The 14,468-nt window shown below is 44.8% G+C and overlaps 1 protein-coding gene across 3 annotated transcripts in view; it reads left to right on the forward strand.

Annotated features, from left to right (window-relative positions):
• The window catches only part of HS3ST1 (heparan sulfate-glucosamine 3-sulfotransferase 1), a 38,612-nt gene extending 25,571 nt beyond the window's left edge, over positions 1 to 13,041 (forward strand). For 2 of the 3 annotated variants that reach the window (XM_041753375.1, XM_041753376.1), the window contains exon 2: positions 4,226 to 13,041. In XM_041753375.1, coding sequence (XP_041609309.1) covers positions 4,279 to 5,208 — 930 coding nt within the window. In that variant the 5' untranslated portion in view covers positions 4,226 to 4,278 and the 3' untranslated portion in view covers positions 5,209 to 13,041. The remainder of the gene's footprint in view (positions 1 to 4,225) is intronic. The other variant, XM_041753374.1, reaches the window with a different exon arrangement.
• The last annotated feature ends 1,427 nt before the right edge of the window (positions 13,042 to 14,468 follow it).

Below are 14,468 nucleotides of genomic sequence, written 5' to 3' on the forward strand. Positions count from 1 at the left end.
TAATAGATGCTTTGTCACAGGGCGAGATATGGCTAAGTGTCAGAGACATTGAAATAAATGGTGGTTACTGCCACCTTTAGGAGGGGTGACTGTGGCCTTCATGAGCATCTCTTGATTGCCTAGAAATGCTGGGATTTTTCTGGGAATGTAGTAAAACTCCATGTTGTACTTTTATTTATATAACTCACCAGCTGCATGACTATTATGGGGCAAGGGCTGTGCTTGACGTTACGGAGAGGAGAAAGTATTGGTAAAAATGGAAAGTTAATCTTATAACTCAGTTAAAATGTCAGATAGGTAGCATAAGTTCCATCAATTTTGATATTTGTCTGATAAATGAAAAAAGTGCCTATGTGGCTCACATTAATATTTCTATTGATGAATGCCTCTAGATACAGGTCACCTCAGTCCAGTCTCAAGGAAACCATTTGAGGTGGTGCACTTGTTACCATTATACAGGTAAGAAAACCGAAACCAAGAAGGGTCGAGTTGCTTTGACCAGAGACAGGATTTCTGACCCCACAGCCTGGCAAATCCCTGTTGACTTCCCTCCTGAATAGAAGAAACAAATGAATCTGACCCTGTGCTATTCTGAAGTCCCTACCCTTTGTGTGAGCGGATTCCGGACTCGCTGGTCTGGGACTTTGTCACGGCTCGCTAGGTTTTTGAGGGCCTGCCTTCTTTAGGACCCCCTAAACATTGTCCTCATTTCCTGTGAAGGCCCCATGCTAGGGAAACAGCAGTAATGGCAGACAGATGAGGACAGACTGGAATTTCAGAGCCACAGGGTTTAGGCCTAGATTTTCTATGTGACCTTAGGCAAGCTATCTCGGGCCTGGTGGCCACGGCTCTCATGTGCACTCGTGTCAGGATCCGTATGGCCATGGTGTCCTGGCTCACGGGCTCACCTGAGCCTGAGAGTCATCTCTTTCCTGAGAGTGTTAGTAAAAGGCCCAGAAATTTTGGCTGTGCCACTGAGTTCAAATTATCAGATGACCATGGGAGGAAGTTGGCTGGCAGTGACCACTGTGTGTGCGTAATATGTATTTTATAGATAGATAGATATCTGTATATGTGTGTATATATACATATGCATGTTTTATTTGTATATATATGTAAAACTTAGCTAAAGTTCCATATGTATACATGCTATACATATGTATATATACGTATATTTATATATATATAACTCATACATATACATGCTTCTCTCTCTCTCTCTCTCTCTATATATATATATATATATATATATATATATATATATATGGTATGAGTGTATGAGACTTTAGCTAAGGTTTTTTTTTTTTTTCTATATACCTCAAATAGTTTTGGAATGTAGGCTTTAGACATAAGTAAATACATCTTTAGAAAGTATTAAAGAGAAGTGAGGAGCTTTTAAACTACTAATTGCCTGTGTATTTTTTTTTTGGTGTTGTTTTTTGTAAAAAGTATATATATATATTTAGGTTCTTTTCTGCTGTCTGTTGATAATTCCCCTTTAGGGGAAAAAAAAAAAAAGCTCAGATGTGCGCTATACCAAGCAGGATGCCTCATAATAGAGAAGCATGAATAGTTAGAGCAGCTGAATTTCAGATCTGGCCTCTGACTGTGTCATAGGTATTGAAGGATTGGGATCTGTGATTGCTTCTTGAGTCTGGAATCAGAGCTATGAGATGGGATCAGCAATAGCCATCACTAAGAGTAGTGTGATCGAGGGGTGCCTGGGTGGCTCAGTCAGTTAAGCATCCAACTCTTGATTTCAGCTCAGGTCATGATCTCAGGGTCATGAGATCGAGCCTCCACTTAGTACGGAGCCTGCTTAAGATTCTTTCTCCCTCTCCCTCTGCCTCCCTCACCTCTGTCACTCTCCTCCTTTCTAAAAAGAAAGAAGAAGAAGAAGAAGAAGAAGAAGAAGAAGAAGAAGAAGAAGAAGAAAACGATGTAGTATAAAGTAGTCATTCTCTCCTGCACTTCACCCACCTTACTCCTTGCACATGTGCACACACCCATACAGGAGCATACACACATGCACACACATACACAAGCATGCATTTGCGCAGGTGTACGTACACATCCCAAATACGTAAAAGGAATCACAAGTGGCATCCATTTGCCTTTATAGGTCGAACCCACACTGAGAAAGAAATGAAATTTTACTAAAACATACTAAAGCATTCAAGTGAGTAAGGAAGAGTTCTATGAAATTGAGCTTGTTCAATCAGTAGACAACTTTGGACCACAGCTGATCGGTCATCCATCCTTAAACATTTTTTTTCTCTTTTTCTATGTATTTTTCCTAAAAAGTTATATTAGCTGCTTGTGCAAGTCGCTTCTCCAGTATTCTGTAATTCTCTAAAAAATTCCAGTTTTTAGTTGCCTTTTTGGGTTAATACATTTTAATATACATTTTTTCAAAACAGCTAATACAGTTGATGTCTGAGGGAGGTAGAGCAATTGGTTTGATTATAAAAAATGGAAAACCACAAAAATTTATTTATGCATTCTGGACAAGTTTAAACTAATATAGTGAATTTTAAACCTTGCATAAAGAAGACTATGGGCGCTCTTGATGGAGAACATTTTTGCTGGCTCTATCAAGCCCCCTGTTCCCAAGGCAGCCTGTCACTAACTCTTCCCTAACTGTGCTCGGACAGAGATGACTTATAAGTACTTTCAATGTCCTCTTTCCAGGAGGCGGTCAAACACTTCTTGATGATTGTAGTTGTTAATCAGTTCCCTGAAATGTGGGCGTGACTCCTCTGTCTTTGGGAACCCCCTGCCATCTGGCCCAGCAGTGGCTGTGTCCTTGTGGGACTTTGATGCCTAAATGTTATAAATTTCAGGTTGGTAAAGAAGAGGAGATATAAAGGAGGCAGTTTGTGGAAAGAGCCCTGCATTCAGAGTTTTGGATTTGGGCTATGAATTCTGAAGTGGACTAAATTTGTGTGTCCATAGGCAAGACTCCTATCCATAGCTGTCCTGCTTCCTACCTTGCTCTATAGGGTCACAGCGCCAATCAGCTGAGCAGACTTCATGAGCGGTGCAGCTTTGCACATGGGAAAGCCACCTCACCTGTTTGTCCTTCTAGGCTCACTTCAAACATTTTCTCTACCATGAAGCCACCCCAAGTTGTTTTAGGCAAAATGAGGGAATGAGGGAATGTGTGCCCTCATACTACCCCACCTAAAGTATAATCACAGCAGATAGAGCACTGATGCCTACAGTCAGGTTATATCAAAGAACCTTTGCCACATTTATTCTGCAGTACTGACCACCCCCGAACTCAGTGGCTTACAGCCACAATGGAGCCAGGATGGCTATGTTGCACACCGTGGCTTGTGTGGTGCTCTGCCGTACGTGTCTCTCCTCTTCCTATGGAGCCCAAGGCTGGCCAGGGCACATCTTGCTCACGGTCAAGGCAGAAGTGCAAGAGGGCAAATGCAAACACGCAAAGCTTCTCGAGGCCTAGGCTGGGGACTGGCACGTTGTCATTCCCACTCCCAGGCCCTTGGCCAAACCCAAATCAGATTGCTGGGGAGCACACTCCCCCCACAGTGAGGCCGGAACGAGAATTGGATGCACGGAGGGGTAAAGAATAGGGACTAATCATTACAGAATGATCAGTCCTGTTAGATCAGGAGCCCCTGGTGGGAGGTGGGCAGGAACAATGTCTGCTTCCCCATCACCAGCTCCTCTGCCTGGGGCTGACAGGTAGTAGATATTTCCGTGATGTTTGCTGAGGTCCAAAAGACCTCTCCGACCCTTTCCTTTACAGCCGAGGTTGGCAAACTCTGAGGGGCAGGGCCAATCTGCCCTTTGTGTGTGTGTGTGTGTGTGTGTGTGTGTGTGTGTGTGCAGAGAGCTGAATAGATATAATCGTTGGGGGAAAAAAAATCAAAAGAAAATAGTATTTGATGTTGCATGAAAATTATATGAAATTCCGAGTGCAGCATCCATAAATGCTAAGTTTTAGTGGAACAAAACCACCCCCATTCCTCTGTGCACCGGGGCCACCTGAGCAAAACGGCACATCCCGGGAGTCGCCACAGGGAGTTCTGCAAAGCCCGAAACCTTTCCTGAGCGGCCCTGCACAGGGTGTCCGAGCGAGGGAGCCCCAGGGAGGGGACTGCCCTCCCTGCCCTCCCTGCCCGGGACTCCGGGGTTGTCGGCTCCGCCAGGCCCGGTGTGTACTGGGGGCTAACGTCTCTCCCCCTTTGTTTCCTAGTAACCGGCGGCCCGCGCCCCATGCGCCCCTGAGCGGGAGGCCGCGAAGCCACCATGGTGTCCCGCCCGGCCGCGCTGCTCCTGGGCGCCCTGCTGCTGGCCGCCCAGCTCCCGCTAGCGCCTTCGCGCCCCGCGGCGCCGGGGGCCGAGCCGGGCCGAGCCGCCACCCTCCAGGGCGAGGGCCGGGACGGCGCGGCCCCCAACGGCTCGGCCCAGCAGCTGCCGCAGACCATCATCATCGGGGTGCGCAAGGGCGGCACGCGCGCGCTGCTGGAGATGCTCAGCCTGCACCCCGACGTGGCCGCCGCCGAGAACGAGGTGCACTTCTTCGACTGGGAGGAGCACTACAGCCAGGGCCTGCGCTGGTACCTGGGCCAGATGCCCTTCTCGTCCCCGCACCAGCTCACGGTGGAGAAGACCCCCGCGTACTTCACGTCGCCCAAAGTGCCTGAGCGCGTCCACAGCATGAACCCGGGCATCCGGCTGCTGCTCATCCTGCGGGACCCGTCCGAGCGCGTGCTGTCCGACTACACCCAAGTGTTCTACAACCACGTGCAGAAGCGCAAGCCCTACCCGTCCATCGAGGAGTTCCTGGTGCGCGACGGCCGGCTCAACGTGGGCTACAAGGCGCTCAACCGCAGCCTCTACCACGTGCACCTGCAGAACTGGCTGCGCTTCTTCCCGCTGCGCCGCATCCACATCGTCGACGGCGACCGCCTCATCAGGGACCCTTTCCCCGAGATCCAGAAGGTCGAGAGGTTCCTGAAGCTGTCGCCGCAGATCAACGCCTCGAACTTCTACTTTAACAAAACCAAGGGCTTTTACTGCCTGCGGGACGGCGGCCGGGACCGCTGCTTGCACGAGTCCAAAGGCCGGGCGCACCCCCAAGTCGACCCCAAACTCCTCAATAAACTGCACGAATATTTTCACGAGCCAAATAGGAAATTCTTCGAGCTTGTGGGCAGGACATTTGACTGGCACTGATTTGCAATAAGCTGGGCTCGGAACCTTTCCTATTGTAAGTTCTGGTGTACATCTAGGGGAGAAAAACAACAACAACAAAGAAGAATTTTAAAAGGGCATTTAAGCTATAATTTATTTGTAAAATCCATAAATTACTTCTGTACAGTATTAGATTCACAATTGCCATATATACTAGTTATATTTTTCTACTTGGTAAATCGAGGGCATTTTGTATTGTTTTTCATGGTTGTTAACATTGTGTAATTATGTCTCTCTATGAAGGAACTAAAATATTTCACTTCAAAAAAAAAGAAAAAAAAAGTCCTGGAGACCCTGTCTTTTTTGAATATAATTAACCAGCCCCTGACTCAAAATAGCCATCTGTGTTGTACTCATTGCAGAATCTATATTCCTTTGTTACTTTAAAAAGAAATTGTTTTTTTCATGGCTATTATGCTTCTCTCTCGCCCTCTCCTTTCTTCATTGTTCATTTTAATTTTTAATGTTTCTCTGTGGTCATCAGATTTATTTTTTACTCGCATTGTGAGATTTGTCTTCACCGAGATCCCCTATTATTGTAGAGGTGGCAGGTTCACCCATTCCCGACTTCAGCGGGTCCCTGAGCATGGATTTTTTTTAACCCCCTGTAAACTCAGAGTGGACCGAGCAATATTAAGACTGGAGAAATAGTCAATACTAACAAGAAGCTCCCTTGTCGCACATCTTTGCCTCAAAGAGTGCTTGCGTACATTTCCGATCTCAGCAATGGGCAAAATCTAAAATAAAGGGGATTGAAGCACTGGCCTTCAGAACGGTCTTGGGGCTGTGTACTTTGCCCCAGGTGGCAGCGGGTCTCTGGAAACCCACTTAGAAAAGAGAAATTGCAAACTGGGTGTGTCCCCATCTTGCAGGTTCTGTGGAAAGCCGACTCATGGTGTAGACTTTTGCTTAGGTTGGGAGTTTGTTCATCTATTTCCTGAAAGATCGATATCCATTTATAGACACATATTCCATATGCACTGAGACATAAATATGTGTGTGTTTTAAAATCAACTCTGAATTTGTAGTCCGGAAATGGAAAGGAAATTTAAACTCCCAAGGGTCAAAACTGCAAAGAGAAAAGCACAAAGTGGAGGTAGCGCCTGAGGAAGCCCTTGTACCTGCACCGAGGGGAGAGAGGCCTGATTTCAGTTTCATTTCTGCACCTGAACAGCTGACCACTTTGTTGGAGGTGGTCCCGCAAGCCCCCTGAGTCGTGGTTTTCTCGTAGGTTCTTACTCAGTTGGCCTTTGCAGAATTAAATACACTGGATTTTTTTTTTCATATTATGAAAGCAAAACATAATCATTATGTAAAACAAAACAAATACAAAATAGCCAAAGAAACCCGTTTCCTAACAAGAGTTTATCTTTAAGGCAGAGGAGTGAAATGGACATTATATACAACTTATTGAAAATGCCCCCAAACAATCCTGGGAAGTAGGAATTATTATGGCGAGTTCAAGGAGGAAGAAATAGGCATGGAGAGGATAAGGAGCTTGCCAGGGTCACACTGACTCCAAGCCAAGGCTCGGAGTCCACTCAGAGCCAAGGTACAGATTTGTGGTGTTTTGGTTTTATCCTACCCTACTCTTTCTGAACTCAAAAGGAAAGGCCCAGACTCAGAGACAATTCTTCCTGACTTAACCTGACATTCCTTCCCTGGTGCCAAACGTCTCCCACCTCAAGAGGTGTGACTGAGCCCAAGGAGAGGGGCAAGAAAGAGCCTGCGCTTTTCTCAGCGGTGCGATCAGGGAAGTGAGTCACCTTAGAGGCAGCAGCTGCAGCCTGACCTGACCTTGCTATAGCCCAGGCCCCACCCCTGGCCATGCAAAGAGAGCAGGAAGAACGCCTCCCTCCTCTGAAATCTGTAAGGTTGTCCTTACCCAACCAGATCCCCCCAAGGGGTGTGGCCACAATATTTCTAGCAGGCTTCCCATTGACATGGCACTTTGTAATCTGGAGAATGCTCTGTTGGATCTTGCTTTATCACACCCATGAAGAGCTTAAAGTGAGTTTCCAAGATTGCCCAGGAATTTGGTGTGGAGACTCCAATGTGAGTTTTCAGAGTTTCCAAAGCATCTTTTTTTGCAAAATACCTATGGGGGTCTGTGCCCCAGTGGGGATGCTATGCTTGAAGCATGCAGTGAGGGCATCAGAGATGCTGGGCAGGCATGGAGGAAGGAAGGACCCAGCACTGGGGACATGATCTAGTGGCTCAGGCTAGCACAGTTCCTGGTAGGGGTGGTCCAGTGTAAAAAATGATAAAGTGGGTATAAAGTCAATAATTGTAGATTTGGGGTGCGGGATCTTGACTGAGGATGTGTTCATGGAGTTCTACATGGACGAAGAGGTCAGGAGTCCTAGTGGTTCTTTGTTACTCCCTTTATGGCAAAAGTCCAGCCAGTCTTTCAGAAGATACAAGGACTTGTACTCCAGTAGCCCAGGCATTTCGATCTCATCTGAGCACTTCCAAATTCAGAGAAGGCCCCGCCTTGGACCTGGGCTTGCCTTCCTAGGGGCACAAATGCAGTGACTGGAGCCAGATGGGCTCCTGATCCCTCTCCAAATGCCAAATCAATTCTATTAACAGAGAGATGCCAGCTACAGGGAGTGAAGTTCCTGCTCCGATCCGCCCAGGCCCAGGGGCAGCCTGGGAGCCTCCAGGCGGGGCGTTCCAGAGAGGCAGCTGGGAGCAGCTGAGAGCAAAGCCTCAGCTATTGGATTTGATGCTTCCGAGTTGGGACAACCTCTCCCTGCCCCCTCCGTCCAGTAATCAGGTAGCGCTGAAATCCCATTGCCACTATTTAGTTATCAGCTCACAACCTAAAAATGTGCTCATTTAGCAAAAATGACCATGTGCCTCTGAGCACAGGGGGGCTTGTTCTTTCAATCCTGGAGACTATTGCTCAACTGAAGGGAGATGTAGGGCAGAGGAGTCCAATGCGCAGGGTAGGGTGACTGCTACTCAAAGAGGTGGGATCCAAGATCACCACCGAGAGTTCAAGTGTTCACTCTATGTCTTTTTTCCTTTGAGCCCTACTGTGTGCTTAGCATGGTGTTAAGCCCTCAGGAGTGAAAAACAAAACACAGTAGGCACTAAGAGTCACTAATTCTTCTGTATTTAAATAAGATGCTTGGAGGGGGTAGGAAGGCAAGGGAATGACGCTAACTGTCCTTGGACTGGCCAGACACTATGTTCTGTACTTTCTCGTGTCATTTGGGAACGTCCCTGGGAGGAGTCAGCTAGCCCCAGCACAGAGAGAAGGAAGCAGATGTAAGAAATGGACCTACCCTCATTGCTGGAGAAATAAGAGGGATATCACTCGCTCCAGGGTGGTAGTTGTTCCTGAGATGGGGAATGTGGCATTGAGAGTCCTAAACAGAAGGTGAAAGATGGCAGAGGCATCTCTCGAAATGTCACTACTCAGGAGTAGGAAGAGAAGAAGGATCTTCCCAAAGGGCATGGTCATTAACACCCGGGCCACAGGGAAGCTTCTTGGAGGAATTGCCATGATGCTAGGGAATGGAAGGAAAATGATGTAACCAGAGCAAGGGCATTCCGGACAAGGGCCCTGAGGAATCAAGACAGTGGTGATGACGGAGTTGGGGGAAGGAGGAAGGGGATGCGGGCAACAGACTTTAAACACATTGGGAACTCACTTTGTGGCCTTGACATCTGCTTTCCAAGTGGTGGAAATTTTCTTAGCAAGCACCCGTGTATCTCTGTCTCTTGCACAGGCATCTCTTCACAGAAAAATAACTATCATTTATTGCACACCCCGCTATTTGCTTAGTGTTTTAAATACGTTGCCTCTAATCCACAGGACAATTATGAGAAGTAGGAAATGCCATGATATTGATTTTACAGAGGAAGAAACTCAAACTCAGACCACAAAGGGCTTGCCCAGGATGCCAGAGCCGATGATCTGTTACAACTGGAACTTAGTCTCCGATATCCTTGCTCTGCCACTTTATGATCCGTGCAATCTTGGCTGAGGGGAGGGAGAAGCAATGCATAAACATCGGTCTATTACTCAGCACAGAGCATGTAAGAGAAATGATGGGCACCCAGGATGTGCCAGGGCACAGATAGGTTATACCAGAAGGTCTTCAAGCAGGAGTGGCTGGGGACTTGATCATGTGCCTGTTATAGGCGCATGATGAAGCAGGCTCCTTCCTGGCAGACATTTATTTAGGAAGCCTGTACTTGGACTCACAAAGGACAGCAGGGTGGAGCTCTCCAAATGACAAACAAGGAGTGAGGACCACAGCTACAAACACTCAGCAGAACTTCGAGCTGCTTGGCTGAAATATCTAGATGTAGGAAAATGTCCTTAGTTCTACAGTTCATGCTCATATCAAGATATTTACTCCCTTTCCTCCAAATTTCCGTTAGGTCACCTGAGAGAAAAAGCATTTAGAGCCAGGAGTCCTGGGTGTGTATCCCACCTTTGCCAATTACTGGGCATGTGGTCTTGGGTTCAAATTCTCAGAACCTCAACATCTTTCTCAATATAAGTGGGCTGATTCTGTTTTGGGGGGAATTCAATGAGATAAAATAGGTAAAAAACCCTCTAAACTCTATGGGTTAGTGGTTAAAAGCATTTCAGATTTTAGGAAACAGACCAAAACTGGTTTTGAACCAGTCTACAGACACCCACTGCCTTTGTCTCCCTGTCCACTTCCAGCTATGGGGCTGTACCTACTCTTGTTAGTATCCCATCCAGATCCCATTCCTAGTAAGTGCCCCACCTCCAGCTGCCAAAAGAGTTGGTTCTCAGGGCTTCTGGAGGATTCCCCTGAGTTGAAGGAGCTGCCTTACCTACAGGTGCTTGGGGACTTGAGCTCACTCAGTTTTCCTGCTTTCTTGGGGGTTGCCTGTGACTATGATTAATGCACGTGGGAAGGCTTGTCAAATAGGGTTGAGGGATAGCAGTCTAACCTGCTGGTCCTGGGGTGGAATGACCTCTGTGCAATTCATGCTCCAGAACACCAAGCGGTATCAGGCCAATGCCAGACTTCTCCTGAAACCACACTTTGCTTAGCTTCTTTCCCTACTTTGTCCTGTGTCCTTCATCGCCTTACCCATTTCTTTCATAATCCCGTTCTCAGTAGATGACTTGCCCAGGAAGACAGGGAGCCTCATCCCAGGCTTTGCTTCTAGGGCATCCAGTCTAAGATAGGTAACTTGCAGAAATGTTTTTGACTCTGTACTTCATGTGGATAATATGACCAACCCACCAGATAATTATAATTCTTTCAGTTAAATAAGAGACAAGAGGGACTGAAACTGTGTTATTGGCTGATACACAAAAAATGCTGAATATAATAGTCGATACAACTGTTACCAAGTAATAGTCTCTTTTTTGGCTTATCAGACTATCAAAATAGTGTTAATGCATCAATATCAAACAAATTCCATCTTCCTAAAGACTTCCTTGTTCTCATAAATATGAAGGCACTGTTCCATCTTATTTATATTATAGGGGATTATATCTCTACTGTTCATCGAATAGTTTATGTGGATCTTTTGTATAGATAGTTCTTCCTCTTGATTGCAACACCTTGGCACCTAACACAGTGCCTGGCATGGAGTAGGTAAGAAATGTTTGTGGATGGAATCCTAACTCCAGTCCAGGAGTCAATCTGATGTGAAAACACCCACTACCATGTCCCAGTTTTGTGGTCTGGCTGGCCTCCTGGGAATACCTTCTCTAGCACTTCACAATATACTGCCTCATTTAATCCTTACAAATCTCTCAGCAAATAATCAATCCAAACTCCATGCTTTTGCTGACCAGATCCCCAGCAAATAGGGCACTGCAAATGTTTACGGACTAAATGACTCATGGAGGTGCCCAGGCTCTTCTGCTATGCCATAGTGCCCAATGCATCCTGAATATTACACTAATAGAGAATCTAGTATTCTCCAAGACAGCCCGTTACATCTCCAAACTGGGCTATTAAAATTCACACTTCCTGTACCTAAACTTCTCTTCCTTAGCTTCCTCCCATGGATACAAGGTCTACAACAGGGTGTCATGAAGAACAAGCCTCATACCAATTTCTCGTGTTGGCACACTGGAAAGAAAGAGCACTGGCCTTAGATTCTAAAGACCTGAACTTAGGGGTTTGGCTCAGCCTTTTCCATAACTATGTGATATTGGGTGTTTTCCTTAACTTCTCTGAATTCCAGGTACTTATTTGTAAAATAGGATAAATGATGCCTTCTTTGTAGAGATTCTATGAGTATTACACAGCTAGTGGACAATGTGAAAATAAAAGAGATCCTAATTCTATAAATACTCTTCTAATATTGAAAAGTAACTCAGATCTCAAGGTTGGTATCATGCCCTGTAGAGGGTAATGGGATAATAGGTGAGTGTTTCCAAAAGCTAGGTAGGTATTATCTCATTTAATCTTCACATCAGCCTATGAGCTGGGGACTACTATTAACTTTTTATGGCTGGGCAGTCTGAGGCACAGAGATATTAAATGTCACACGGCTAGTAAATGGTAGAGCCAGATTTTTTCCTTGAGTAGTCTATCTTCATAGCTAGCATATTTCACCTCCGGGCTACTTTCTCTTTTAATGCAAATGAGACTTTCTCCAAAGTATCTGCTCATTGAAAGAGCTAGAGCATGAAGAAGGCAAAACTAGAGATCAGGAACCTAAGACAAATACCAGCAAAACATAGTAGGTGGAATTCACAAATGGCTGTCTGTGCTCCTGGCCCTTATTAAACATATTCTATGTGGTCCTCACCCCTTGAAAATTCACAGGACTTGCAAATAAGTTGGGATATCTATTCTCTTAATTAGGTTACTTCATATGGCAAAGACAATGGGGTGTGACTGTATATGATATAGGAGACTAACTTAGTGGACTGGAGAGAAAGTCTCCCACTGGCTTTGAAGAAGTCACCTATACCATGTTGTGAGAGGCATAGAAGGGGGTGGGGGGACACTGATGTGCCAAGGGACTGTAGGGCCAGTAATGCTGAGAGTGCTCTACCATCCCATCCACCTGCCCCTCCAACCAACATTGAGCCAAAAAAACAAAACAAAACAAAACAAAAACAACAAACAAAAACAAAAACAAACAAACAAAAAACCAAAGCCCTTAGCCTCACCTTTGCAAAGAACTTCATATTCCAACAACCTGTGAGCTTGGAGGAGGGCCCCAAGCTCCAGATGACAAAGCAGCCTGGCTGAAGCATTTAAGAGCTGCCTGGTGAGAAGGAAGCAAAGCGAGCTACAACTTGTTCAAACTCCTGCCCCATGGAAACCGAGGTGCTAAGTGTATGTTGGTTTACCCTGCTAAGTTTGTAGCTATTTGTTATGTGTACATAACTAATGCAAAAGCAAGTCATGATGCCACTAGTCATGGCTTAAGCTCACTTTTTCTTTTTTTTCTAAATTACATAACATAATTTTGTTTTTTTTTTTCTGTAGTTCTATTGCTCCTTACAAACACAATCAGTGATTTTGACAAGCATTAGGATGTCTCTCATTTTGATTCATAGTTCATCATTATTCCATAGGATAATTTACAATAATTTCACAACTTTTCCACAAGGAAATATTCATGTTGGTTTCAATTATTTGTTATTGTAACATTTCTTCAGTAGATACGCCTGTATATTTATCTTGGAGTATATTAGCTACATAATTGTCATTAGAATTGATTTCAAAAATTTGTAATGCTGATGCAAATCATATATATATATATATTTAATATTTGATAAGAAGTTAAAATTTATGGTTCCAAAATTGATTACCAATTTATACTCTCACCAACAAAGTATGAGCTTTCCTATTTCAGGAGACCGTTTCAGTGAATAAAATCAAACTTAATATATTCCAATTTTATAATTGAGAAATAATTTCATTGTAGAGTTGCATTCCACTTATTAGTGACATTTCCCAGATATATATATATTGATTTTTAGATATATTATTTGCAGACCTCAGGACTTAAGAATATGACCTTATATGGAAAAGGGGTGCTGCAGATGTAGTTAACAAAGATGCAGTGATGAAGGGGGTGCGGTGGCCTCCTAATTCCATTGATTCCTGTGCTTGTAACATGACAGTCAGATGGAGACAAGGAAGGAAAAGGGCTGCAAAAGGGAAACCCCCAAAATTGTCCTCAAATTTCTTATAGTCATGGAGAAGCAAGAGGGATTCCTCAGTAGGCTCCAGACAGAACATGGCCAGTCCCTACAAATTTTGGAACTGTGTATGAACAGCAGAAATGTATTTTTATTGTTTTAAGCCACCTAGTTTGTGGTACTTTGTTATGGCAGCCCTAGAAGCTCACTTTTTCTATGATTTCTCTTGAAAACAAACACAATGCAAGGTTGTTACCAAGGAATACGTGTCTATTGGATGACAACCAGATCCTTCAAGTAAGACTATTCAGAGATCATCATTATCAACATTTTGGTATGTTTTAATGGCTCCACATTTTTCCAACTCATGAGTATGTGTGTATCTGTGTACGTATATTAAAATTAAGTTATGTCTTTTTGATAATTCACTCAAAAACTGGAGGAAAAAAGAAAACCAGTTGATATCTGTTGATGCAGCTCAAAGTGATCTTAGAAGTCAGTTAAGCCAATCTTCCTGTTTTATGGATGAAAAATGTGAGGGTATGGAGAAGTAGTCAGTGGTCACACTCACATAGTTAATAGCAGAAACCAGATGGTCACTCAGAACAACTTCTGGTACCTGTTCAATTGCTTATCTAACTCCCCACCTGACAGTTTGTACCCTAAGTGGAAGATAGTGCCTCACACGGTCATTTGCATAAAGCAGATATCTAGTTGATAGTGGTCCAGGGAAGTTACATTCCTCATTTAGTCATGTGTTTGTTGTGGTGGGAAAAGCAATAAAAGCTAAGCAGACCTGGTGTTCCAGTCACCTACAGATGTGCAAAAAATCACTCCAAAATGTAGTGGTTTGATGCCACAACAGATTATCTCTCCGGGTTCTGGGGGTATTCTGGGAACAGTTGGGCAGGTCTTGCTCAGGTGCTCACCTAGAGTCAGGTAGTAGCTAGGACTGACATTGTCTGAAGTCTGGCCTGGGCTGTACATCCAAAGGCTTCTTTCACTGCATGTCTGATGTCTCAATTGGAATGACTGCAACACATGAGGCTGCCTGGGTACCACTGTTTCTCTTTCTCCATGTGGCCACCTTGGACTTCCTTGCAGCATAGCAGACTTAGGGTCATTG

Source organism: Vulpes lagopus, chromosome 4 (assembly GCF_018345385.1).
Source record: "Vulpes lagopus strain Blue_001 chromosome 4, ASM1834538v1, whole genome shotgun sequence".
NCBI lineage: Eukaryota > Metazoa > Chordata > Mammalia > Carnivora > Canidae > Vulpes > Vulpes lagopus.